Source organism: Tachysurus fulvidraco, chromosome 12 (assembly GCF_022655615.1).
Source record: "Tachysurus fulvidraco isolate hzauxx_2018 chromosome 12, HZAU_PFXX_2.0, whole genome shotgun sequence".
Lineage (NCBI taxonomy): Eukaryota > Metazoa > Chordata > Actinopteri > Siluriformes > Bagridae > Tachysurus > Tachysurus fulvidraco.
Genome location: NC_062529.1, coordinates 18,355,204 through 18,381,703, shown reverse-complemented (window position 1 = coordinate 18,381,703; position 26,500 = coordinate 18,355,204). Strand labels below are relative to the sequence as shown.

Sequence of the window (26,500 nt, the reverse complement as noted above, 5' to 3'; positions counted from 1 at the left end):
GGCCAACGCAAACGCCACCTCACAGCACACTTTCCGCGAGCCAAAGCCGCCTCACTTTCTGCCTCGTCCCGATTCTTCTTACCCCTCGGACCACGCCGAGCTCAGCTACTATATTCACACGGCACCGGGAGATAAACACAACTGCGTCCAAAATCTTCAAAAGGTACGGTGTCGAGTTTCCGTGAAGGCATCTGACAAATGTGAAAACAAAGACGTTTGCTAGGTTCGATCTATCTAGCCTTTTAGCCTTTTCTAAGCCGACTCCGTCAATATTTTGAAGCCTAATATTTAACCGAGACGCAGAGAGCGAGAACTCTGGATTTATTTTTATAAGCTGTCGAAAGGACAGGAAGCCACTGAGCTTGAGTCACCTTCTTCTCTGTATAAGCATGAGGTCAAAATATCTTTAGAACACTATCAAAAACAATGCAAAAAGACAGTTAGAGAAGGAGGCTATACATCAGACTATACATACACTGACCACTATACATGCACTGGCTAACTCTCCCAATCAGACATCTGTTAGCCTTTATCTTACAATCAGTACAATATGTGATCAGACGATATCTGGAGTCTAATAGTGCAGCTGAACACAATCACAAGTGAGCGCTATCTGCCCCCTTCCTTATACATGAGTTCATATTCACCATCATTTGTTAACATCATCCAAAGCTGACTCTGTCAGAGACTAGAAACAGGGCTCGAGATATTAGCTCAGAAATTTGTGACTTTGTCTAAACGTTTGTGACTTCAGAATAATTCGTTTTAAAATATATATGCCTTGAACTGCCTTGAACTGATGTAACGTATTTATAGCCATCAACTAATCTCCGATGATTAAGCTTTTAAGACAGTAATTACTGTATTGATGATTACACTCACACACACTCTCTCACACACACACGTCCACTCTCACACACACACAACCACACACACACACTCGTCCACGCTCGCACACACACAACCACACACACACACTCGTCCACGCTCGCACACACACGCACACTCGTCCACTCTCGCGCACACACGCACACTCGTCCACTCTCGCCCACTCCCGCGCACACTCGTCCACTCCCTCGCACACTCGTCCACTCCCTCGCACACACGTCCACTCCCTCGCACACACGTCCACTCCCTCGCACACACGTCCACTCACATCTAAGAGCAGAGGTTTCACCTTGACCCCAGCTCAAACATGTCTATCCCTGTGAGCACCACAATAAATGAAGCCTCCCACAGATGAGAAATGATTAAGCACTGCTGAGTGATCCAGCCTTCATCAGAGGCTATTTCAGGACCTGGTCTACTTTAGAGAGATTGAGCGTAGGGAGGACAGGAGTGACTGTAGACATGGAGCCTGTGTTGTGGTCGCACTATACCCCAAAGCAGGAAACGCCTGTCATCCTTATAGCAGAGGAGTGGAGGAGTGAAGGAGCTGAAAAGCAACCCAAAGATCTAGAAGAAACCTGCACTCTGATTCCACTCTGAATGTGTGCGCTAGCCTGAGCTGGCGACTGATGATGAGCGGAACAGGATGAGGAAGAAAGAACAGCTGTAATTAGAGACCGAGACAGAAATGAGAACTCAATTTAGTCTGATTGAGACATGCACAACAGCTTTCTCTCTTAAACACAAGTGCACTCAAATCTCTCCTAAGTCATGTCTCCACTGCTTCGCATTCCAGCTCATCCAATTAACACGGTCGGAAAATTCTTAAAGTAACGATGCATCATGAGAACAGTATAAACATTCAGCGTAAACAGTGACGAAATAAATCACAGTAGCAATTTCGATTGTAAACAAATTCCTATGGCTGTAGATCAGATCATCGAGTTTCTGATTGCTTCAGGAGGTTGAAAATATCCAACAAAGAGAAGGAAAGAATTTCACCGTAGCGTTATATAGAAGTGACATGAAGTGAAATCAAGAATGACTTGATTCTCAACTGATGTCACCAGAAAACAGAGGAACCAGAAGAAGACGCAGAAAAGGAAGCAGAAGGAAAAGAAGGAAAGGCAGAAGCAGAGAAAGCAGAACCAGAACCAGAGGAGGAAGAAGACAAAGTAGAAGTAAAAGTAGAAGACATAAAAGTAAAAAGAGGAAGAAGAAGAAGAAGAGGAAGAAGAACAAGAGCCACTTTTCTCGGTGCCGTGCTCAAGGGCACCTCAGTTGTGGCCGGCCCAAGACTCGAACCCACAACCTTAGGGTTAGGAGTCAGACTCGCTAACCATTATGCCACAACTCCTCTACACAAACACAAACACACACACACACACACACAGACACACCATTTTGTTTTTTGTTTTGCTTTGTTAATATTCTCTACTGAACCCCACAGACATTTCTGACGGTTCTCTGCAGCAACAAGCATAATTCAGCCTTAGCAAAAGCTAAATATTTCATCACATCATATAGAAGGCCACCGCTGTCTAACCCCGCTCTGCGTGCCTTGCTAACTGCAGTTCACACACACTGACTTCCTATCATGAAAAGCTCCAAAAAGAAAATGAAATCATCAGACGCTGATGTTAAAAGTGTGAAACCAAGACAAATTAAATCCTTTATCTTCTCGGCGTATCGTCCGTGTGACCTCCTCCTCCTCACTCACTCTCTCTGCATAGCCTCCTAGTGCATATCCTCTGTTCCTAGACTGACACAGATTTACAGTCAGCATTATTGAAGGGAACATCTGCAAGCACTTGTGCTCATGGCACACACAGGGACGATCGAGTACAACGTCGGGGCCAGTACTCCAAAACGAATGCCTTGTTTGTGTGTGATCAATGCAGCCAGTGTTATGAACGATTGGCGGCAGACTGTCTATGCTGACTAACAAATCTTTTGAATTGAGCATCGAGTCTGACTCCTAGCTGTCAGTTTTGTTTTACCGAGGACGGTGACTCGGGTTCTGCTAGAACGCTTAAGTCGGAAATTCTCACAACGCTGAGCCAAGAGCTGAAAACAAGCTGCAAACAATCACACGTACTCGAAGTTTTAATACGTTTATGAGCCTGCGATCGTCTATTATTCATGAATGAAGGATATGACCTCCTGAGAAGAAAGTTATGCTGATGGGTTGGATACACAGCTTATATTCTCTAATTTGAGATGAGACAATCTTCTAAAGCTTGTATAATTACTCATATGAACACACGAAATAAGATCGTGTCCCGATTACCTAGTAACTTCATCCGGGTATCGATAAAGTAATACAAACATGACGTGGACAGCGTTCAAGATTCACCCATCTGATCTGAAGGAATATAAACCGTTCAAGAATAGCATACATTAAAAGCCAATAACATTTTGATTGCCTTCAAATTGCAGGCTGTTCCAGGCGAGTCCTTATTGAAACGGTTCGTGAACTCACACACTTCCTGCCTCTGCAGGAACCGCTCGGATAATAGCGTGCTTTAATTTGCTTTGATATTCCAGTGCTTCAAAGCCACTGCTGCTCAGACATATTCATTATTTTTATTTTTTTTAAAGTTACCTCCTTCTATTGCACGACAGAAAGACAGACCACAAAACCCTAGACACGAGCCAGATGGTCTCACACGGTATACGGTAAGAGAGAGGCAGTGACACGGGAAAACTCGCCTCGAAGCCGCGTTCATATCTTACTTACTTCTGATGGAAGAGATATGAAAGAGAAAGCTGTTCCAAAATCCGACGTAAAGCAGGACCTTCGGATGAAATATCCCTCCATTTTTCACCCAAGACTTCGCAACTCATTCGTAAGATTCTTGGTGATTTCTTTGAAAAGATTGTTTCTTAAGGTGGATCTGAATTTCAGACAGTTTTATCTGGAACGATTGACCCAAAACTCTCTCAGGAACGTTTTTCGGATTACACGAGTGCATTCCTAGCATTCCGGGAAGCAGGATCAGCGGATAAGCGACCGTCCGTGATGTAGGTGTTTCAGCTTATATGAGAAATCTACCTTAATATATGATATATGATAGTGGGAGCAGTGAGATGCTACCTAAAATGCAGCAACACAACAAAGCTTTAATCCTTTAGTTCATCCGGTGTTAAACCATCGTGCTCTTCATCCGGCGGATCGTTACCTCGGCCGTAACCTCAAACAACCGCATCGATATTGTATTTTGGATTCAAGTGGAATATTTGCGGTGGATTTTTTTTTTCTCGTGTTAAATGTACCCCTGGAATATTAGAGCAGCAGACAAGCTCTTACATTTCTAATAAAAATACAGCACCCATTATAACCCATTATAGCACCAGAGCCACTTATCACATCATGAACATTTCAGTACAATGGTATGGAATGTGTGGAGTTTTCATTCCGGAGATGCTCTGTACCTCATGGGCTGAGTACGAAGTGCAGTTTTCAGATCTTCAACCACTTTATTCCTCATCTCCATCTCCTCCTCGTCAAACGCAAAAAGGGTCTGCATCTGGAGCATATGATTAGAAAAACAGATATGGATAAAAAAGAAACTTTCTATTAATTAATTTTTGAAAACCATGAAAAAGAAGAAAATACATACATACATACATACATATACATACACACAAACAACTTTTATTTTGGGTGTTAAATTTGGGTCTTAAAAGGGGTATTTTTTGTTGTTTTTTTAATTCCAAGTAATTTGCTTTGAGCATGCAGACAGTTCCAAGCACAGACATGGTCAAATTCAGACACTGCTCCATAAAAACCATGAAGCATTGATGCTCAGTATAGTCCCTAGCAGGAAATGACATCATATCTTCATGATGATGCCGCTCAGCTCAAAAACAACAAACAAACAAACAAACAAACAAACGAATAAATAAATAAATAAATAAATAAGTAAATAAATAAATAAATAAATAAATAAATCATGGCCAAACTCTCAGCCAAATTGATCTGCAAATCCAAGTACCTTGTTATCATAGTGGTTGTAGTTCAGAAATAATTACTTTTTTACTCGACCTTCTATATAAAGTGGTTTGAGTCTGATGACATAAATGTTTAACAGTTTAAAACTCCACTAGCTAGTCTATGATCCTGCTTGAAGTATCATGACAGAAAGGCATATGACTAAGCTGACAAATGTATACGATTAAGCTGACAAATGTATATGACAATAAAATGTATATATTTTAGATGTTTGGGTTTTGACACCAATTGATTTTGAGTCATCAGTGTCCCAAATAAGGAACTTTGGTCCCGATTCATGCCTTGTGGAGCTACAGTAGGAAGCAGCTGTAAACACATCACATTCAAATCTGAAATTGTTTGAGAGAGAAGTCTTATTTTGTCATAAATAAGAGCTTCTACAAATCTTGACGCTAAGTGGTTAAGGCATTAGACTACTGATACAGAAGGTTGTGAGCTTAAATCCCAGAACCACAAAGCTGCCTCTGTTGGGCCCTTAAGCAAGACCCTTAAGCCTCATTGCTCAGCTGTATAAAATGAGATGCAAGTCGTTCCGGATAAGGGCTTTTGTCAAATGCCATCAATGTACATTAACTTGTTTAATATTATAGAAATGTATGCAAAGTTTTGGCAACTGTAAGCACTAACTACTGCAAAAAAACACACCAGGCTTCCAAATAAAGAGATTAAACCTCTGCTGAGTCTCAGGTTGTATAATGATCATTTGTCACAGTGTTTGAGTATGACAAGGCAGTCATGGGGTCTGATTATGAAAGCATGCTTGCAGTTGAGTCCACTATGTGTAGCGTCCAAGTGCAGTTGTGCATATTAGATTTGGCTCCTGTTCGGCTTCTGTACTGCCTTCCTCCTTCTACCGTGGACTCGAGCCAAGCAGAAATGACTCACAAATGTGTGTTATAACTACACACTAAATCCTATTTGCAAAGGCTTTCTAATAACCTGCCTGCACTCTTAAAAACTTGAATCTCTTAAAATCTCTGCCAAGATACCAAAAGTAAAGACTTATGTTGGCTGACTTGGTCAAAGGATGTGTTGAGAGTCATGCTTGGTAGGCTGGCACTGCTTTTATACAAAAGACATTTATCATGTTTATGGAGAAAAAAAACTCCTGATATGGCACCAGGGTCCTCTTATTCATGTTCAACCAGACCCAGGCTCTTGTCCCGCCGTGGGGCTGCGCAGATGTTTCTGCCATAACATCCACTGGACAGATCTGGACTGTCCCTGTCCAGATGGCTCGCGGATCACTGGCACGGCTGCAAAGCCCCAGGCTCCGTTCTGTCCCTAAATGGATATGTATGTCCTAAATGGCTGGCAGTATGCTGTGGAATTCCAATCGATGGATTATTGGCTAAAGTCGAGTTCTGTCCTACAGGCTAAATGTGCACTTTCTGAACAAAGCCATCTCTGATTGATGACCCACATTGAGCGTGTCCGAGGTCAGAGCCCTTATCTATCCGGCTTCTTAGAGAAGGTGGGATAGTCTACAGTATGCCTCATCGTGAAGAGGAAAAATATGACTGCATAAACAAAACTTGAAATCCATGCAAACACAGGACTAAAAGTTGGCAGGTGTCGCATAAACCTTTACAGTTGAGTTTTATTAAATAGCCGGAATGTGCTCACATGCATAAACAAACAAGTGAATTAACAAGCACCGGCTTGACTCGCGCTTCATAAATAGTGTAAATGCATGCATCTAGTAAGAATTATGGAGTACATGCCTTCTGTGACCGAAGACCAAAGGAACAGTTTCATCCTAGAATTACTTTAAGACCACCGAGTCTCGGCTGTAGCGGCTACATTCTAAATTCTTTGATATGTGGCAGTGCCAATATGAAAAAGATACCTAGAAGACTGATGTGGATGGAAAGGATGCGTAGGGTTCCCATTTAGAGCGTGACCACATCAGTCTTGACAGTGTGTTCTGCATGGATGCTGGGAGCCAGCGTGTAAGTTAGCTGGGCCAAGCAGACACTGGGAAAATGAGCGTATTTAATAATTCAGCTACCCAGAGCGATCCCATGAGCACACCACACACATCCTCTCCAAGCCATGAAGTCATAGCACAACTTCTCCACACACCCTGCACAATTCTTGCAATGTGTGGCAATCAAATACCATTTTATTAACAGGTATTAAAGAGCAGTTTCTGAGCAACAATGCTCAACTGCTATAAAAATGTATAAGAAGTGAAGCTAATTTCCTTCAATCCCAGACTAAATTAATGCAAACTATCAAGGACAGGTGATTATAAAAAGTAAGAGTAAGAGAATGCGCATTGGAGTTGGTCATTTCCAACACATGCATAGAACTGAAAAAAGTGCATGAGAGTCAAATGTGAAAATAAAAAAAAAGATCATTGCAGCTTTTAAACTGTGTGGTTATAAAATCATGAATCAGAGTTTCAGCATCCTTCAAATTACATTAAAAACTTGGTAATGGACTGGTGTCCCATCCAGGGTTTATTCCTGTCTCGTGGCCAGTGTATACAATATGATCCTGTGGCTCGGACCAGGATTAAAGTGTATGAGGGAGGGAGAAAGGAAGGAAGGGATGGGTAGAAGGATAGGTAGAATTATGAATGACTGGAATAATGGATGCATGGAAGGATGGCTGGGTAGAAGGATAACTAGATGGATGAATTGGCAGATGCATGAAAACATGGAAGGGTAGAAGAATGGATGTATAGAGGAATGTATGTATGTATGTATGTATGTATGTATGTATGTATGTATGTATGTATGTATGTGTGTATGTATGTATGTATGTGTGTGTGTATGTATGTGTGTGTTTGTATGTATATGTGTGTATGTATGTATGTGTGTGTATGTATGTATGTATGTGTGTATGTATGTATGCGTGTATGTGTGTGTATGTATGTATGTATGTATGTATGTATGTATGTGTGTATGTGTATGTATGCGTGTATGTGTGTATGTATGTGTGTGTGTATGTATGTGTGTGTATGTATGTATGCGTGTGTGTATGTGTGTATGTATGTATGTGTGTGTATGTATGTATGTGTGTGTGTATGTGTGTATGCATGTATGTATGTGTGTGTGTATGTATGTATGTGTGTATGTATGTATGTGTGTGTATGTGTGTATGTATGTATGTGTGTGTGTATGTGTGTGTATGTGTGTATGTGTGTATGCATGTATGTGTGTGTGTATGTGTGTATGTGTGTATGTATGTGTGTATGTATGTATGTATGTATGTGTGTGTATGTATGTATGTATGTGTGTGCATGTGTGTATGTATGTATGTATGTATGTATGTATGTGTGTGTGTATGTGTGTATGTATGTATGTATGTGTGTGTGTGTGTATGTGTGTATGTATGTATGTATGTATGTATGTATGTGTGTGTGTGTGTGTGTACGTGTGTATGTATGTATGTATGTATGTGTGTGTATGTGTGTATGTGTGTATGTGTGTATGTATGTATGTATGTATGTATGTGTGTGTATGTATGGATAAATGCATGGAAGGATGAATGAGTAGAAGGATAGGTAAAAGGATAAGTAGACAGATGGCTGGATGGATGGACAGATGGTAGAAGTATGGGTAGATGGATGGATGAATGCAAGGAATAATGGATAAGTAAAAGGATGTATAGAAGCAAAGGTAAAAGGATAAGTGGACGGTCATGTGACTGATTGCACTGCTGTCTGACGTGGATAACGAGTTTGATGCCTCTAGCAAACCTTTAGCAAATCATTATTAACTGTGTTTGAGCAGAAACCGGAGGTCTGAAAGAGGCATAAAATTAGAAAGGTCATTAATCACTGTAAGCACAGAGCCTCATGGACACAGAAAAGCAACATGAGTGGTAATGATTAAAAGAATCACGATAATGGCTCTGATGAGGTTCTATATGTAGTCTTGAACTTAAAACCCAGCAGGAAGTGTGTCAAGTATGTTTATTGGTCAGGTCTGGGAAAACAATCTCCTCACAAACATCTGCAAAACAAATAGCCCAATAAACACTGGGTTGCTTGAAAAATCTCAAGCCTTGAAATCTAATTTTTAAACCAACAAATAAACAAACAAAAATAATGTAAAATGTAATGGTGAATACCTGAGTGAGAATTCAATAGCTTGAAGATATGCAAATGTTTAAATATCCTGTTTGGATTACTGAATGCGTGTCCAAATTTGAATCCAACGTTGACCCATAAATGGTATCAAATCATTAATTCCTATAGCAAGACTTCCAAATATGTACATTCTTAAAATATGTCATTCTGGTGAGCTGTGTGTTTCTGAGCACTAAGTCAGACCGAGCATCTCTATAGGAAGGGCAGAGGTCACATCACTTTTTTGACTTAAAGGTACTGTAGGTTCTCCGATATTTGAGAAATGCTTCTGAAAACTGCGTTAGGCCACCAAGCAAAACAAAAATCAAAACAAACGTGTAGCCAATGAGCAGAAAGGGGTGGGTCTTGTCAATATGGGCGGAGAGAGTGTTCAGTGCGCATGTGTGCATATTCACAGATTGGAGTTTCCCGAGTCAGTAACTCTTCAGCTAAATGCTGTTACTACACAAAACGCGATTGTAGCTGCCTCTCTACATTACTACGATAGAAAAGAGGTGTTATTTGTGTAGTAACAGCGTTTAGCTCAGGAGTTATTGACTCGGGAAACTCCAATCTGTGAATATGCGCCAACTTCCCGCTCCTTCAGTTCTCTCCAGCGCTGGAAAGCTGATCCTATATTAACACGTCCTACTTCTTGCCTTATCGTAAGCCTTTCGTCGCTTTCTTTCTTTGTTTTTATCCTCCATGTCTATGTTAAATCTGTTTTCTGCTAATGTCACACATGCGCACTGAACACTCTCTCCGCCACGTATTGACAAGACCCGCCCTTTACTGCTCATTGGGCACATGTTTGTTTTGATTTTTGTTTAGCTTGTCGTCCCGACTCAGTTTTTTTGAAGCATTTCTCAAATATGAATCATGGGGAGACCCTACCTTTAAGTCAAAATTTAGCATAAAGGAACTATTAGAGTCCTGATTTTCTAATGGCAGCACAGTATGGTTAAAAAATAAATAAACTGCAGAGCATCCTGCTCTGACTGTAGTGCTTGACACGTAGGAGTGAAACGAACAGATTTGATGTTTGTATTTGCTTGACAAGTTCTGGACAAGTCAACTATAAAACTGTTGAGTCAGTAACCTGAGTCGAGGACCTGGACAGAGAGGTATATAGTATACTTATATAAAATCTTTAAAACAGGGCACTTACAGCAGCCATGGAGTTGATGCGGTCTATGTAGTAGTCAGGCCAGCTGGTAGCAAGCTTGTTGGGATCCTCTTGCTCCTAAATGAAAAGAAAACCACTTGAGTATAACACCAAGTACGATGATTTCACCATTGGAAAACTGGTACAGGATAAAAGCAACCTCAAAGGTCACATGATGATCCCATGTGTGCTTCAGATCTTTTAATAAATAGCCCAAACTGCAGATGTAGTAGGATAACCGACTAATTATGGGAGGAGGAGAAAAACATGAGGAATAAGATGTCTTAAATTTTTTTATTCTCCTCCATGTCTCTGTGGGAATGTACACTAAAGTATACGTGCTCGGTCAAATTTACAAGAATACGTTACATACAGTTTACATAAAAACATACAGTATGTATATATTATATATGTATAAATATTAAGTCAAACGTTATCAAAACGTGCTTAGACGAAACATTTAAATACGTTTCACATGACACAATTGAATCATGTAGCGTGATCGATTCACCTAGCATTAACATAAACAAATTACATTACAAAATCTCACAGGAATGTTGGCAAGGAAGAGAGCTATAACTATAGAAGCAAATTAACACAATTAACACACATGTGGTAGACATGTGCAGCAGTAACACGGCTGTAAGGATGCCAGGGAACTGGGTTCGAGCATCACTTCAGGTGTAAGCATGGAGTTCGAGTTAATTCATGTAAAATCAAGGTTTTTGTCAGTGTAGAAGTAAACCGTACACTGCTTTCCCAAATGTGGCAAGTAAAGACCACGTGGCCACATACTCCACAGCGCATCTCCTGGTTTCTTTCGCTCAATGCAACAACCTCTATTGCCTACTATTCAACGTTTTCACACTCGACTGCTTTCTGGAGTGGTGGCTTGAAAATGGGAGACTGAGAACTGTTTATCTATTTACAGTATGTCTAAGAAATGTCCTGGTCTATTTTCAGAGTTATTGGTGATAACTGATGGATAATATGTTACAGTATGGCCCTTAAAAGACCAGTAAAAATGTTCATGTGATTTCGATTTGTCACATTAGGTCTATAAATGCTATTTTTTTCAAAGTAAAAATTTCCATGGATGAGTTAAATAGGGATTTAATATCATAGAGAACAACATCTTTATTCATTCGTTCATTCATTTTCTACCGCTTATCCGAACTTCTCGAGTCACGGGGAGCCTGTGCCTATCTCAGGCATCATTGGGCATTGATGTAGGATACACCCTGGACGGAGTGCCAACCCATCACAGGGCACACACACTCTCATTCACTCACACACAATCACACACTATGGACAATTTTCCAGAGATGCCAATCAACCTACCATGCATGTGTTTGGACCGGGGGAGGAAACCGGAGTAACCAGAGGAAACCCCCGAGGCACGGGGAGAACATGTAAACTCCACACACACAAGGTGGTGGCGGGAATCGAACCCCCAACCCTAGAGGTGTGAGGCGAACGTGCTAACCACTAAGCCACCGTGCCTCCTCAACAACATCTTTAATGTTGGTCAATTCCATCCTACACATTAGGTCTTCGGTGCTAAGGTGAGACACATAAAACCAGCCAATGACATATTTTTGAACATCACAGAAAAACATAAGCTTCCACATACATGATCTGACAACCACCAACCATGACTAGTGTCACTGTGATTGACTGGACAGGAAGCGTATGTCACTCCTTACACCCAGACAGCACAGCTAAGTCTGCTTCCATGGATTACTGACCACGAATGGCTGCAACATGGTCAGGATCTAAACTTGTAATCCCCAGATGCTAAAACAATCAGTTCTCAGTTGCATCACACAAGAGCCCATTAGACTTCTAACTATTTTTAAAAACATAGATGCAAAGCAAACAAAATGTCTGTCAAATGCAATAAAATGTCCTTTATATTGACCTACTGTATGAAAATGTTCAGCTCAGTAACAGTGACAGTTTTATCTAGTTATCATTTGTCTTATAAAATATTTCAAATTCATATCATTTTTTGTTTTGTTTTGGGGTTTTTTGTGATTGTTGTAACCAAAAATTCTCGATTTTAATTATAATTTTTCTTTTTGTGTGAAATCTACTTAAATTTGTGAATTTGTAAGCACAGGATTCCACTTTTATCTCCCCAGTGAAGATACATGTAATTACTTTCTATGATAGATGTACTCCTATTTGACACAACTGAACTAAATCAACATGGCCTGTTAGTCTGGAACGTTTTCCAACCATCCATCCAGACATCCATCCAAATATCCATCCATGCAAACATCCATTTATCCATCCATCCAGACATACTTACATACATCCAAATCAGAAATATTTTAAGCTCCTTTGAACGTAACAGTGTGCGATTGACGTTTCGTTAATTTCTGTGATTGCAAAAATCAGACAATCTTGGAGGGACTTGGCAATGCAACAGCTGAAAAGATTTGATACATGCACAAGGAGGACATGCTAGGAATCAGCTGGGGAGAAGCAGTTACATTAGAATGAATGAATGAATGAATGAATGAATGAATGAATGAATGAATACTAGGAATCTGTGTGAAGGATTGAAAGTGCAAAAATTAGCCAAAAAACCCCCAAAACAAGTGACAAATGAAAATGAAATGTTAGAAAGAAGGAGTTAAAGATGTTAACATGACTTGAACATGACCTTGGCTTGTCTGTCAGCACAATATAATCACACTGAATACTACTCCTAGCACATGTATTAAAAATTCTTTACATTTCCATTAAATTATATGCTGTAGATCCTGATTTATTTGAAGCCTTGCGTATGACGTGATAACCTGACACGTGGGTCTAGAAATTCAAACCAAATTCACCCCAAAAGACACTGAAATAATGTTTTTCATGACGACAGTGTCAGACAACAGACATCTAGATTTCTGCCATAGATTTAGGTTTCCTTCAAAGCCATTTCGCTTCATATACATAAAACAAGTCCAAAAAAAGGAAGTAAAACGAAAGTAATAAATAATAAGAACAATCGGAAATAGAGTCGATATATAAGATATAAGACCTAGGTACTTGTATGATCATATGAAATGTGTTTCCTAGGTAATAGTCATCAGATTAAATAACACAATACTAAAATACTCTGGTAACTCTGGTCCAGATGATGCACTCCTACTGTGATCACAAACATTAGTCATCTTAAGCTTAGAAAAAACTTCCATCTTCTCTATCAGACAAGAAAAGATTAGATTTGGTCAATGGACCGGACCATGTACGTAATGTTTGGATCCTCCCTTCAGTTGTCTTCCTTTAACTAGCTTTCGCTGGTTGTTTTTAAGGCCAGCTGTGGTACCAAATGTTGTTAGTTCATTATTACTCCCTCGGGGGAAGGAAGCTCACTGATCTGATCACAGTGTGCACCATCTCACATAATGATCGGTGCTGTGCACATCAGATGGCAATAAGTCATCAGCAGGCAGGAGGCAGGCCATGTGGCCATCACCTCTCATGTTAAGCATCACAAAAGCTGTGTGCTAAATAAATTACAACCTACTGCAGTTTATCGTCAAACCTTCCTTCAGAAGACTGACGGAGATGGAGAGTGAGTGATATCCAGACCAGATGACTGGCTTCTGTTTCAACCACATGTCTAAAAAATCTTGTTTAAAGCTTATTCCTTTGGGATTAACCCTGTATAGCCCACTGTTGCAGAATTACACTTTTTAAAAAACAATTAAAAAAAAAGGGCCTGTGAATGTTTTTATTTTCTCAAGACCACATTTACATAGTTAATGGGTTCTACTGTTTGTCCTCATAATGCTATATGATAGAAGAAGTGTTTATAGGTCCGGTCATCTGTGCCATGAACTCACTCTACCTGCAAACTTCACGTTGAGCTCATCTCTTTTTTTTTTTGCATCACTGGATTTGTCAAGATTCAAGCAAGTAAAATTCCTCACGTATTTTTTTATGTGTTTACACATACATATTTAGGTATTTTTAAAAACATTAATAAAATTTGTTTTAGAGCTTGTTACGTCCATGTTGTACCGTATTTTCCGCACTATAAAGCGCAGTCTCAATTACTGAGAGTCTATTTCTGTACTTAACCCATACATAAGGCGCACCGTATTATAGGGCGCATGCTAAAACATACGGTCTACAAAAAAGCTAACAGAAGCAAAACAGTGAGTTTAGTTGAACTTTATTCTACTATTGATGTTGAATTCTTTCACAGCTGCTCTATTCCCATTTACAACCGTGTAACTGATAGCCTGTAGTTTGAATTGTGCCTTGTAAGCATGTCTCTTCACTGGTGCCATTTTTTGGGGGATACCTACCGGAGGCGTGGCGGAGGTAAGCGTACGTACTGTACGTATTACGTAATGTTCTCTGATTGGTTTATCGCTGCCAGCGTACTTAGTGTACAGTACAGACCAAAGGTTTATACACACCTTCTCATTCAAAGAGTTTTCTTTATTTTCATGACTATGAATATTGTAGATTCACAATGAAGGCATCAAAACTATGAATTAACACATGTGGAATTATATACGTATATAACAAAAAAGTGTGAAACAACTGAAAATATGTCATATTCTACGTTCTTGAAAGTAGCCACCTTTTGCTTTGATTACTGCTTTGCACACTCTTGGCATTCTCTTGATGAGCTTCAAGACGTAGTCACCTGAAATGGTCTTCCAACAGTCTTGAAGGAGTTCCCAGAGATGCTTAGCACTTGTTGGCCCTTTTGCCTTCACTCTGCGGTCCAGCTCACCCCAAACCATCTCGATTGGGTTCAGGTCCGGTGACTGTGGAGGCCAGGTCATCTGGCGCAGCACCCCATCACTCTCCTTCATGGTCAAATAGCCCTTACACAGCCTGGAGGTGTTTGGGGTCATTGTTGAAAAGGTGGTGTGTCCAAACTTTTGGTCTGTACTGTATTACGTCCCTGTGTCAGCGGGAAATGTCCGACAGTCAATCAAGCGGAGCGCTTACTAAAGTCGCACAACAACATTTTTACAGATTTTTGGAACTCAGTGCACACATAAGGTGCACCGGATTATTAAGCGCACGGCCGATTTTTGAGAAAATTTAAGGCTCTTAGGTGCGCCTTATAGTGCGAAAAATACAGTAATTGTACAATGTTGGGCCAGAGTGGTAGTCAAAATAGTCTGTGCACCTTACACATTACATAAGGACACTGCACTTCTCACATGGTCACAAACTGAAATTTAAACTGTTAGATGATTCATTGTAACTCATTTCTAAATGTGCTTTTCTGTTAAATTTGTACTTAGTTTAGATTGGACCATAATTACAGACAAGAATATATTTTATGGGGTATTTGAAACTCCATCATACAGACACGTGGACACCAAACGGACGTGTCTTTTAGATGGTGTTCAAACTTGACCGGACGTCCGAATCAGAGAGTTTCTTTTCCAAGCTCCTCTGCAGAACTGGTCTGGATTTGATCATACCCTGGTGCATTTGGGTTCATTATACTGTACATCATCACAAACACATGGGAGCACAATAATAAGTGTTATTATGAGCTTCTCAGCTCTCTTTTCTGTGTCCTTCAATGTTTCCTGCCTCTCATGATACACATCATCATCATCATCTAAAGGGATGTGGTAGCCTAGTTGTTAAGGTGTTAGGTGTTAGATTTTTATTCCCACGTCCACCAGACTGCCACTGCTGGGCCCCTGAACAAGACCCTTAACCTTCAATTACTAAGTTGCATAAAATTAAATAAAATGTAAGTTGCTCTGGATAAGGGTGTCTGCTAAATGCTGGAAATGTAAATCTAAGGAGGTTTTTACATCTGGTCACTTCATGCGTTTTCTGTGATCAGATAGCTATCCGATGGTAAAAAGACCAGGTGTAAATGCCCTCCGAAACGGTTTCTGAGACGGATATAAATCCGATCGTTCAAACCACTTCAGGAGGTGGTCTGGGACGCATTTCAGATGAAACTGGACAGGTGTAAATGCATGTGGTTGTTCAAGTCACATATGTCAGCGCTTTACTCCTCCCAAACGGAAGTACGTCACTCGCAGGTGACTCGCGAGTCTTGCATCGCGCCAGAAACAAACGTTTTCCCACCAGTGCTGGCTCCGATCTTACACCCAGGCGTCTCGTTGGGTCTTAAAATGCACTGCTGCCTCCAGCGAAAATGCAGCAAACAGTAAATGCTGTTTTTTGTAGCAACCGCATACACCAAAGCGTGTTCCATTTCAATTGCCCCAGAAATTAGGTAAAATATATTTGCATATTGGGCGGGAGTAGAAAGATCAGATCGATATCCGATTCGCCGAGACGCATTTATGTGGCCTAATGTAAATGGAACAGTTTTAACAAATCAGATAACTATCGGATTAGAGAACACGCATGAAGTGACCAGGTGTAAAAAGGCACTAAAACACACAGGTTACATTATTTCTGCCTAATATAACTTGCCAGTGCAACCGAACTCACACCACCTTCTACACATAGTCACAGGTTCTGTAACGTAATGCATTTCCTGGTCCACATGACCAACTTTTCCTGCAAACAGGGTTCGGTTTCAGACTGAAAGCGACAGAAGCGGTCATCAGAAAGTGGAGAGTTTCCTCTAGGCCAGGGGTATCAAACTCAAATTCACAGTGGGCCAAAATATAAAACTGAGATAAAGTCACGGGCCAAACTGAATATTTATTGAAAAATGAACTGCAATTAACTGATATGTAATGTTCAACCTTTTTCATATGGAAACAAACTTTAGTTTTGCTTAAACACAGGATTTGGAATAACTCCTGAGTTCTTTCCCGAGCTGTTACTACACAAAACGAGGTTGTAGCTGCCTCTCTACATTACTACGATAGAAAAGAGGTGTTATTTGTGTAGTAACAGCGTTTAGCTCAGGAGTTATTGACTCGGGAAACACGAATCTGTGAATATGCTCCAACTTCCCGCTCCTTCAGTTCTCTCCAGCGCTGGATCGCTGATTCTATATTAACACGTCCTGCTTCTTGCCTTATCGCAAGTCTTTCTTCACTTTTTTCCTTTGTTTTTATCCTCCATGTCAATGTTAAAACCGCTTTCTGCTAATGTCACACATGCGCACTGAACACTCTCTCCGCCCATATTGACAAACCCCGCCCCTTTCTGCTCATTGGCTACACGTTTGTTTTGATTTTTGTTTATTATCAGCCCGACTCAGTTTTCTGAAGCATTTCTGAAAAATCGGAGACCCTGCCTTTAACGACTGTCAACAGAGAATGAGGGGCGCTTGCTGTTCGTGACTACGCGTCAATACAGTGGCAAGGCATTCTGGGGTTTGTAGTATTAGCGGAGCATGCGGCTAGCCAGCTGTAATGCACATTTGATATGATCTCGCGGGCCAAATATAATTACCCGCGGGCCAGAGTTTGACACCCCTACACTAGGCTATAACTGAGGAGAGGTGAGGGACACATGCCTGTTTGGTTTAAGGTTAACATGGTAGAGAGCTGTTCCTACTGTGTGTCAATACTTATGCAGGGAGGAATAATAAACATGACCCCGAGCGCACAGCCAGCGCAGGGTTGCAATGGTTCTGGGTTTCTGGGTTGAACAGAAGAACCCCATGTATACAACACTTCATTGTTTTATCTGCATTTTAAAAGCATAAGCTTCTCCTAACATCTGACATTCATTTTTATTTCTTTTTACAAAAAGGAGTATGGGTACATTAATAGTTTATTTATTAATAATACACAATTTTGGGAGAAAAAGGGGGGAAAATGAAAGGAAAAAGGAGCAGGAGAAGATAGAGGAGAATGGAAGAAGTAAGGATGAAGACGGTGAAGAATGAGGAAAAGAGGAGCAGGAGGATGAGGGGCTGAAAGTGAAGAAAGGTGACAGGGTGGATAAGAAAGAGGAGGAAGAGAGAATAAGAAGAAAGAGGAGAAGAAGGTGCAGAGGGGGCAGAAGGGGGAGGAGGAATTGAGGTGGAAGAAAGTGATGAATGGGGAAAAAAGAGGAGTGTGAAAGAAGAAGGAGAGGAATGAGGAGAAGGAGATCAAGTGAAGCAGATAGAGGAACAATTATAAAATGAGTACAAGGAGGAGCATAAGGAGGAACTGGAGGAAGAGAAAGATGAGAGAAAATGGATGAGCGAAAGGAGTGGGGGGAGGAGGAGAGGGACAGGGATGAGAAGGGTGAAAAGTTGAAGATGGAGAAGACAAAGGAAGAGGAGCAGGAGGCTTAGAAGGGGAAGAAGAATGATGAGATGATGGAGAATGAAAAGCAGGAGAAGAATAAAAAAAAAAGAGTGTGTGAGAGAACAGAAAAAAACCCTGTCACTATCTCTAAAACTCTATCTATCTATAAAAGCGTACAGTATATAGTGAGCAATAGACAGAAAGACAGATATATGATGGAGGACAAAAGAATCCTGCTCATACTAATCACTCATCAAAGGCTCTCATCCTGACAGAGAGAGAGAGAGAGAGGAGGGAGAGAGAGAGAGAAAGAGAGAGAGAGAGACAGAGAGAGAGACAGACAGAGAGCGTGTGAGAGACAGAGAGAAAGACAGAGTGAGACAGAGACAGAGTGAGAGAAAGAGAGAGAGACAGAGAGAGAGACAGAGAGCGTGTGAGAGACAGAGAGAGAGACAGAGTGAGACAGAGTGAGACAGAGACAGAGAGACAGAGAGAAAGACAGAGTGAGAGACAGAGTGAGAGAGAGAGAGAGACAGAGAGAGAGACAGAGAGAGACAGAGACAGAGAGACAGAGAGAGAGAGACAGAGAGAGACAGAGACAGAGAGATAGAGAAAGAGAGAGAGAGAGACCTACAGACACACATGCTTCGGTTGATTCTGAGACGCGTTTCTCTTTCATGTACTACAACACAACAGTAGGTTCTGGCAGCTCTCACTTCAGCATCTCATTTGTTCATTCTCAGGGAATAAAATTCTGTCCCGAGTCTTTTACGGCGTGACGCCTGAGCGTGCTGCGTTCACTAAAGCATTATTCCGTCTCTCCGCTTTCTGTGGTTTCCCTTTCCAATGGCTGCGGCCGTGCCTGAGCTCGGGCAGCCGAGCGCTTGTGGAGATTTGGGAACATGTTGGCTGAACCCATCGACTCCTTCAGAGAAGCAGCTGTGTAAATGTGAACGTGATGACGCAGCTGCCAAAACACTAAATACTTCAGTTTACAAAGAGCGCATGTAGTTACAATAAACACAAGAACATCACTACTTTTTTATTTTTCACTAAGTTACGAGTAAGAAACATCAAGGGTGAGAACTCAGCCATTTTACATGGGTTTTGTGCTTTATTATATGAATGGCTTTCACATGGCTTAGCTACGTTCATCACTTAACTGTAATATGTTTTTCTATTCAATATTCTGAAATAGTATATAATTAAACATTATAATAAATAGTAAAAAAATGGTCTTAAATCTATTACATTCATGTCTTTTACAGCAAGCGGTATTTAACGTATTGCGTAAAATTTATTTAACCCACGTTTGTCTTTATTCACCTGTAAAAATGTAAATTTCTAATGTAATAACAACAAAGCTGGTAATACCACCATGTGCCGATTTAGAAAGCCAATAAAAGTGTAACTACGGCTCCTTTTTTTTAGTAGAACAGTAGAACACGGTGCATAAATTACTAACCAAATGTACGTTTCCTACGTTTAGAGCTCGTAATGTGAGACTGCGGTATAGGGAATGGCTTAAAGCTTTCACACAGAATGCTGATTATATGAACTAAAGAAATTTCAGAAAACAAGTTCCTCGTTATTTTAACTGGAGTGGCGACGGGTTAAAAATACAGACACAGGAGACATCCAAATATTTTCTTTGGCAGATTTCAGCCAGGTATTTACTGTTCTTACAACCTGGATTGTGCTACACCAGAATGTATAAGTGAGCAAAAAGGTAAGCGTTTAAGCTACAGAGCTCTACATGGCTAGTGGTTTAACATTGTGGGGCCTTTCTTCTCTACTTCATTGCTGGTGGTTCAAACAACACTATCAGGCTTTTCAGACTGAGCTGAACCCAGGGTTATCGTCATTCAAAGCGCACATTTTAATGCTGGGGAATATAGAAGCACCTCTGCTTACCCAGGGTTATGAAACTCTGCATTAATACATAGTAAGTACTGTAGTGCTTCTGCAGGGTTAATCCTGCGTTACGTTGCCAAACACGTACAATGCGAAACGATGCCGTACGACTAGACGCCTAGAAACTGCCTCGAAGAAGAAGAAGAAGAAGAAGAAGAAGAACGGGAGGCATAGAAGCCTTTATTATCACCACATATACATTACAGCACAGTGGAATTCTTTTCTTCACATACCCCAACTGAGGAGGTTGGGGTCAGAGTGCAGGAGCAGCTATGATACAGTGCCCCCGGAGCAGGGAGGGTTGAGGGCCTTGCTTAAGGGACCAACAGTGGCCCAGCCTGGCTGTGCTGGGCCTTGAACCCCAATCCTTCAATCAACAACCCAGAGCCTTAACCAGTTGCACCACCACTGCCCCTCATATCACATGATTGGAACAGTTAAAGAAACCCTGCGTGTTGTAGACACAGTAGTTGCAACGTTTGGCAAAAATTACTCACTGATGCAAAAGTGTGAGACAAAGTGTTATTTAAAATGTGTCACATGCTGTATTTTATCCAATCATTGGTTGTTAACCCAGGGTTTAGGAATGTAGTATTAAAACATATGTAGTCAGATTTTGAATATCCAGGATTATGAGTAATGAGCAAAATGAGCAAAGCAAATTTTCTTAGGGTTCACAATGACCCTGGGGAACTTTTTCTTAATTTCTTATTAAGTATAAAAAGCTGTTCTCTTTATCTGTATCCGTTTAGTGATACAAATCTACGTTTCTGTATTTGGAGTTAAGTCAAAAGTGCTATTGTCTTACCCACAAAAACTCTCTTTTATTTACCATTCTGTTTCTTTTCAGAATTAAATATAAGCTCTATCACATTTCCACTAGGAAACACTGGAAAATGCAGGGAAAAATAGATAAGATAGAGAAATGCACAGAGGCAGTGTTCGACTATTCTGTGATTTCCGTGTCTGATGGTTCATCTCTCTAACTCCTATTTACCCATACTGAAACATTGATCTTGAGTTTCTAGTTCATTCACTGGATGTAGTAGGCTTAGAGCCCATATCCTGTGTATGTATTTAGTTTTTTTCCCTGCACTCGTCTCGCACTGTAGTGTGCGTCAGTACTCATGTCTTCTTGAGTACTGTTGCGTCAAGGAGAAATGACATTTCAGGCCAATGTACACGAGCTATACAGTGGAATGTCTAAACAAACCCGCTTAATATAAGAAGCGCTTTCTATGGGGTTGAAGAAAAGCTTTATGCTTCTTCATGAATGCATAGAGTAAAATGTGTAAGAAAATACAGACTTTGTACATATCCTTTGGTATAAATTCCTATAAAGAAGCTCTAATGATTAGAGAAGCCTGGAGGATAGGTTGCTGTCTCACTGTGATGACAAAAATAAACAACGATGCCTGAAATTCGAGAGCTCCAGAATTTCTAAATGGAAATGTTTCACAGCACCGCACACAAGAAGCCCATTGGAATCAACTCGAGATGCATGCAGGGCATTTTTGCTTTGTTGTATGTGTATATATATATATATATATATATATATATATATATATATATATATATATATATATATATATATATATATATGTGTGTGTGTGTGTGTGTGTGTGTGTGTGTGTATGTGTGTGTGTGAGATAGACAGACAGACAGACAGACAGACAGACAGACAGACAGACAGACAGATAGATAGATAATTAAAGAGATACTATGCATCGCACAGAGCCTCATGTCCAAAAGCGGTCTTTATTCGTTTCCCAAACTTCATAATCTGGCTGCTTAGAAGTAAAATCCTCCTGCTCATGCGATTTTTTTTTTTTTTTTTAAAAGATGGTCTGTTCATTCTGAATAATCCACCCATAATCAGATGCATCTCTACTTTAAACCTTCATATTCATTTCAGCTTCGCTATCCTTTTTTTGGCTTGTTATCTGAGAAGCAACATGCTTTCAAGCTCAATATTAAGATATATACCAATAAATTACTCTGAACATCCCACAGGCTAACAAGAAGCTGGTTATTTCCTCCAGGAATAGCCTTGCTTTGCAGAATCTTCTTGCTTAAATCATATTAGAGCACAGATTTTTGTCTCTTTCTGTGCCAGAGCAGTAATCAACCATGTTTTTGAGGTCAGACAACCATCTTGCCAGAATCCAACATCTCAGCAGGATTGGCCCTGCTTTATCCTACAATCCAATTCAGAGATCTGATTTCAGCTACAGGAATCCAGCTCGGAGCACAATGCAGTGCCTTATCCAGATCTTTAGGCCGCCTTGATCATGAAGTTAGGGGACCTGCTGTCTTTGCCAAACTGCCATCACAACACTAATTTCTAAACTATTAAGGAGTTAAGTGTGCTAGTTATAGAAGAGGTAATTACTTTAAATGTTACATGTCAATAGATATTTGGACTAAACTGCAACATTCCTAACAAGAGCCCAAGTGGTTTTTACCCTGTTTATCCCGTTTAGTCAAAACAACTCACTACTTCTACGGGACTCTAGCCAGAAATTCTTAGATCGGTGCAGAAAAAAAACCCCAACTTCTTCAGAAAGGGTCACTATTACAAGACAAAAAGAGATGTTTCCATTCATTTTCTCTTCACTTCCTTGTTAACCTGGAGCTGACAAAATAGCAAGAAATATACGATCCCAAGAGAAATAATACGTCTCAGAAAGAACTCTCAATTTACTTTACAGCATATTTTATAATGACATTCTAATACCCAAATGTCCAATCCAAATAAACAGCAGGTTCAAGACCTGCAAGCAAATACAAAGAGTGACTGTGTGCCTCTAGTTATTTCAGTCCAGGCAATCAAGTCACTCAGAATGCATTACCACCGAAAACCAAAAAGTGCATGAACCATTTACAACGAGGTCTCGAACCGCAAGCACGCAAACAAGCGCATGCAGCCAGCTCTGTTACACAACATCTGTTTGACGGTGCTGGAACGCAGACGAGGGTGTTTATGAAGGCTATTACGGCTACTCCGTTATGGAGTGGTTATAGTGTCAGTGCGTGTCGTCTGACTACGGTGCTTTGAGTGCCTTTATGCCATTACAGAATAATCTTCTGTAGAAAATGTGGATTTATAATCTGGACTTGATTATACGGTTTCCATGGATAAGTGACCACGGTGCAGAAATGGAGTTTTTGGAAGGTGGCCAAAATATTTAAAAACTGACAGTCTGAGTCTGGTAACAGAGGCACCAAATAAGCATTTGGTAAGAATAGTGCCATCTACGTCACTCACTCTCTTTATACAGTACGGTGCAGCTGAATATTCCATTCTGATCGGTCAGAAAGTTGAGATTGGAAAGGAGTCTCCGGTGTCCGTCGCTGTAATTTGAGTTTTCAGACATGTGGAAGAGCTGTTTTGGTCTTTTCAAGAAAAAAAAAAAAAAAAAAAAGCATATGATACATGCATATAATAAAGCCACATGGGGAAACGGTGGCTCAATTTTTTACGGCTCTGGGTTGCTGATCGGAAGGTCAGTGTTCGAGTCCCAGCACTGCCAAGCTGCCACTGTTGGGTAATTTCGCAAGGCCCTTAATCTTCCCTGCTCCAGCGGCATTGTATCGTAGCTCTCATGTGCTCTAACCCCAACCTCCACATTTGGGATATGCAAAGAAATGGATTCCATTGTGCTATTTTTTAAATTAACAAAATTATTACTAAAACCTCCAGATGAAAAAGGTAACTCCACTCTTCATCAGGCTGCATGATTATTTTTGACACAGCAGCATAGCCAGTCCTGTTTTATTCCTTATATACACTATATTTAGGTCTCAAAGCATTTCCAGACCCAAGAGCAGGTACAGTATGTGGCTCTGGCTATCCTGGGAATCAAACTCATAACCTTCCAGTCTTGATTAATTTTAGATACAGGTTAACCTGAGGTTTTAACTCAAAGCAAAGTGAAATGGGATACAGTTAAAGGTTTAGAGTCATGCTTAGTAACTAGGCACTGGCAGCTTTGCAGTTTGGGATATTAACTCACAACCTGAATAGTCCAAGCCTTCAACCATTGAGGCGTTGCTGGTTGTTAGCACAGAACTTTAACCACTGCCAGTATTTTAAGCCAGTTGCATAAGCACAACTTAATGTTCAGAGAGTCAAACAAAACAGCCTGGTGACTGGAATATTACAAAACGTAGTACGTGTCTGAACCGGCGTAATACGGGAATATCGTAGTCACCTAGCTATACATGACTCTGTAGCACAGAACAAGGACTTTAAATGTCTTCCTGTCTGTTGAACCACTTTCCAGTAACTTTCTTTAGGCACAGAATCTGACGTTTTGTATACATTGTGCTGCATTTTAATCTGGCATGTGTGGGATTCACGCAAGTCCTTCTCCACTGAGGCCGACATGAATAAGCTTTTTGTTTTCTTTAACAAGATTTTCCGAGCAAACCTTCGTCTGGTTCTGGTTCTTTCTTTTGAGCGTTTTACACTGATGAGAGACCTGTGAGCCTTTTTTTTTTTTTAAAACTGTCAGAGAGAGAGAGAACATTGGCTGCAGATGACTTGGTTCCAGCAGGCATGGCAGGAACCCCTTTTCAGCTCCAAACCACACACTTACAAAACTGCACACCACCCCACCCTGTCTCCAATACCAACACAGCCATCCTGACCAGAGGCTGTAACAGGCTGCAGGAAGGTCAGCCTCGCAGATCAGAGTGTATATGCTGTAGGTTTGAACGATGAAATGACTGTCAAGGTCTAAAAATATACAGGATGCCAAACCAGAGCTGCAGAAAGTTCACTGGTTTCTTTTGGCTCTGCCAAAGGAATAGCAATTACCAATACATGATCCAGAGGACAGCCATGTGCATTTGTTTAATGTGAGATCCGGTAAGGCTCTCGCTGGCCGCCACAGCCATCTCGCTGTAATCAGACAGAGAGAGAGAGAGAAAGAGTAATATCCTGAAAGTGGCTGACCGCAAAGTAAAGCATCGGCCCTGTTCGGCAGCGGAAGGGAGGAGATAAGTGTGATGAGCATGGTAGACAGCTTGCGGTTTTAGAAGGAGCAACGCTTACACATTTCCATTTCAAAGCGATCGTCAGAAAAAGTTTGACAGTTAGTCTGAAAGCGAGTTATCATCCTGCTTCACCTCCTATCTTTTGGAGTAAAACACTAACCTTCTTCTTGCTGCAGTAGATCTGCCATTTCTTCTCAGCAGGAAGGGCAAACATGGCCTCTCTGTTCTTGTCGGTGAGATCCAGTTCATCCTGCCAGGGAGAGAAAGAGAAGTGTGGTATTGAGCCGTTAATAAACACTCAAAGTATGAACACAGGATATTGTACAGGAGGAAAAACAGGCTCAGGCTCAGACTAAATAATTCTAGCGCTGTATAAATTCATAAAGAATAACATCTAGGCATGAGAGGTACATTCATCATCTGCATACTGCTACAGATTGGAGCTATACCATGCTTACTCGAAGCATACTTACAGTATTTACAGTAAATCAAAACAAAATCAGTAGAAAACGCCCGTTAAAGTGCGTTTACTATAGTGACGGTGTTACAAATATGCCACTCCCTGTGTCTGTGTTTATTTATATGGGCTATATGTGTTTAGTTTAGTCCAAATATATGTATGTGCAACTACATCCAGATTTAAAGCAAAAGTGGGTGTGGCCTAAAACTACAAATTAAACCCTGAAAACCCCCAGAGGCGGGCAGCATGTCATAAATCAACGCATGCATCACACGACACGGGCGTCGTATCAGAGTTCTCGCTAAAACATTTTTGTCCTAATCCACACATCTATCCACAAAAAAATATAGTTTCCTCCGTTTCCTTTATCAGTAATTGCGTTTACGTAATTAACGGACCTCGATAAGAAAGTTCAGTTCATTTCAATTCCCATAAATCTATAAATCAAATCTTACCTACATTCCAGGGCAATAAGCGGGGTTACATGATCCCCCAAGTGGACTCCAAATTCAGTGGAATTCACATTAACGTTCATATAAACCGAGACTTATTCACCACATAGCCACGAAAATAAAACACACTTTCCCAACACTTTCATATTGTTATCTTTTGATTATATCACAGCATAAATTGTATTATATAAAATGTCAGAATTTCAGGTGCATCCAAAACACTGAGCATAAAGAGTGACTTATAGGTTAAAGGATCGATCTGTAGGATTTGTGAAGTTTGAAGATGGAAAAGAAATCAAGGTTTGCCTTAGTCGACATGTTTTTTTTTTTTTTTTATTGTAAAAAATGGACAGGAAAGA

General features: G+C 40.6%; 1 protein-coding gene across 6 annotated transcripts in view; it reads right to left on the bottom strand.

Annotated features, from left to right (window-relative positions):
• daam2 (dishevelled associated activator of morphogenesis 2) overlaps positions 1–26,500 on the bottom strand; it is a 106,472-nt gene that overhangs the window by 38,314 nt on the left and 41,658 nt on the right. For all 6 annotated transcript variants that reach the window (XM_047821162.1, XM_047821159.1, XM_027168393.2 and 3 more), the window contains exons 3-5: positions 25,390–25,479; positions 10,153–10,227; positions 4,324–4,418 (exon numbers count right to left, since the gene is read on the bottom strand). In XM_047821162.1, the coding sequence (XP_047677118.1) occupies positions 4,324–4,418; positions 10,153–10,227; positions 25,390–25,479 (260 nt within the window). The remainder of the gene's footprint in view (positions 1–4,323; positions 4,419–10,152; positions 10,228–25,389; positions 25,480–26,500) is intronic.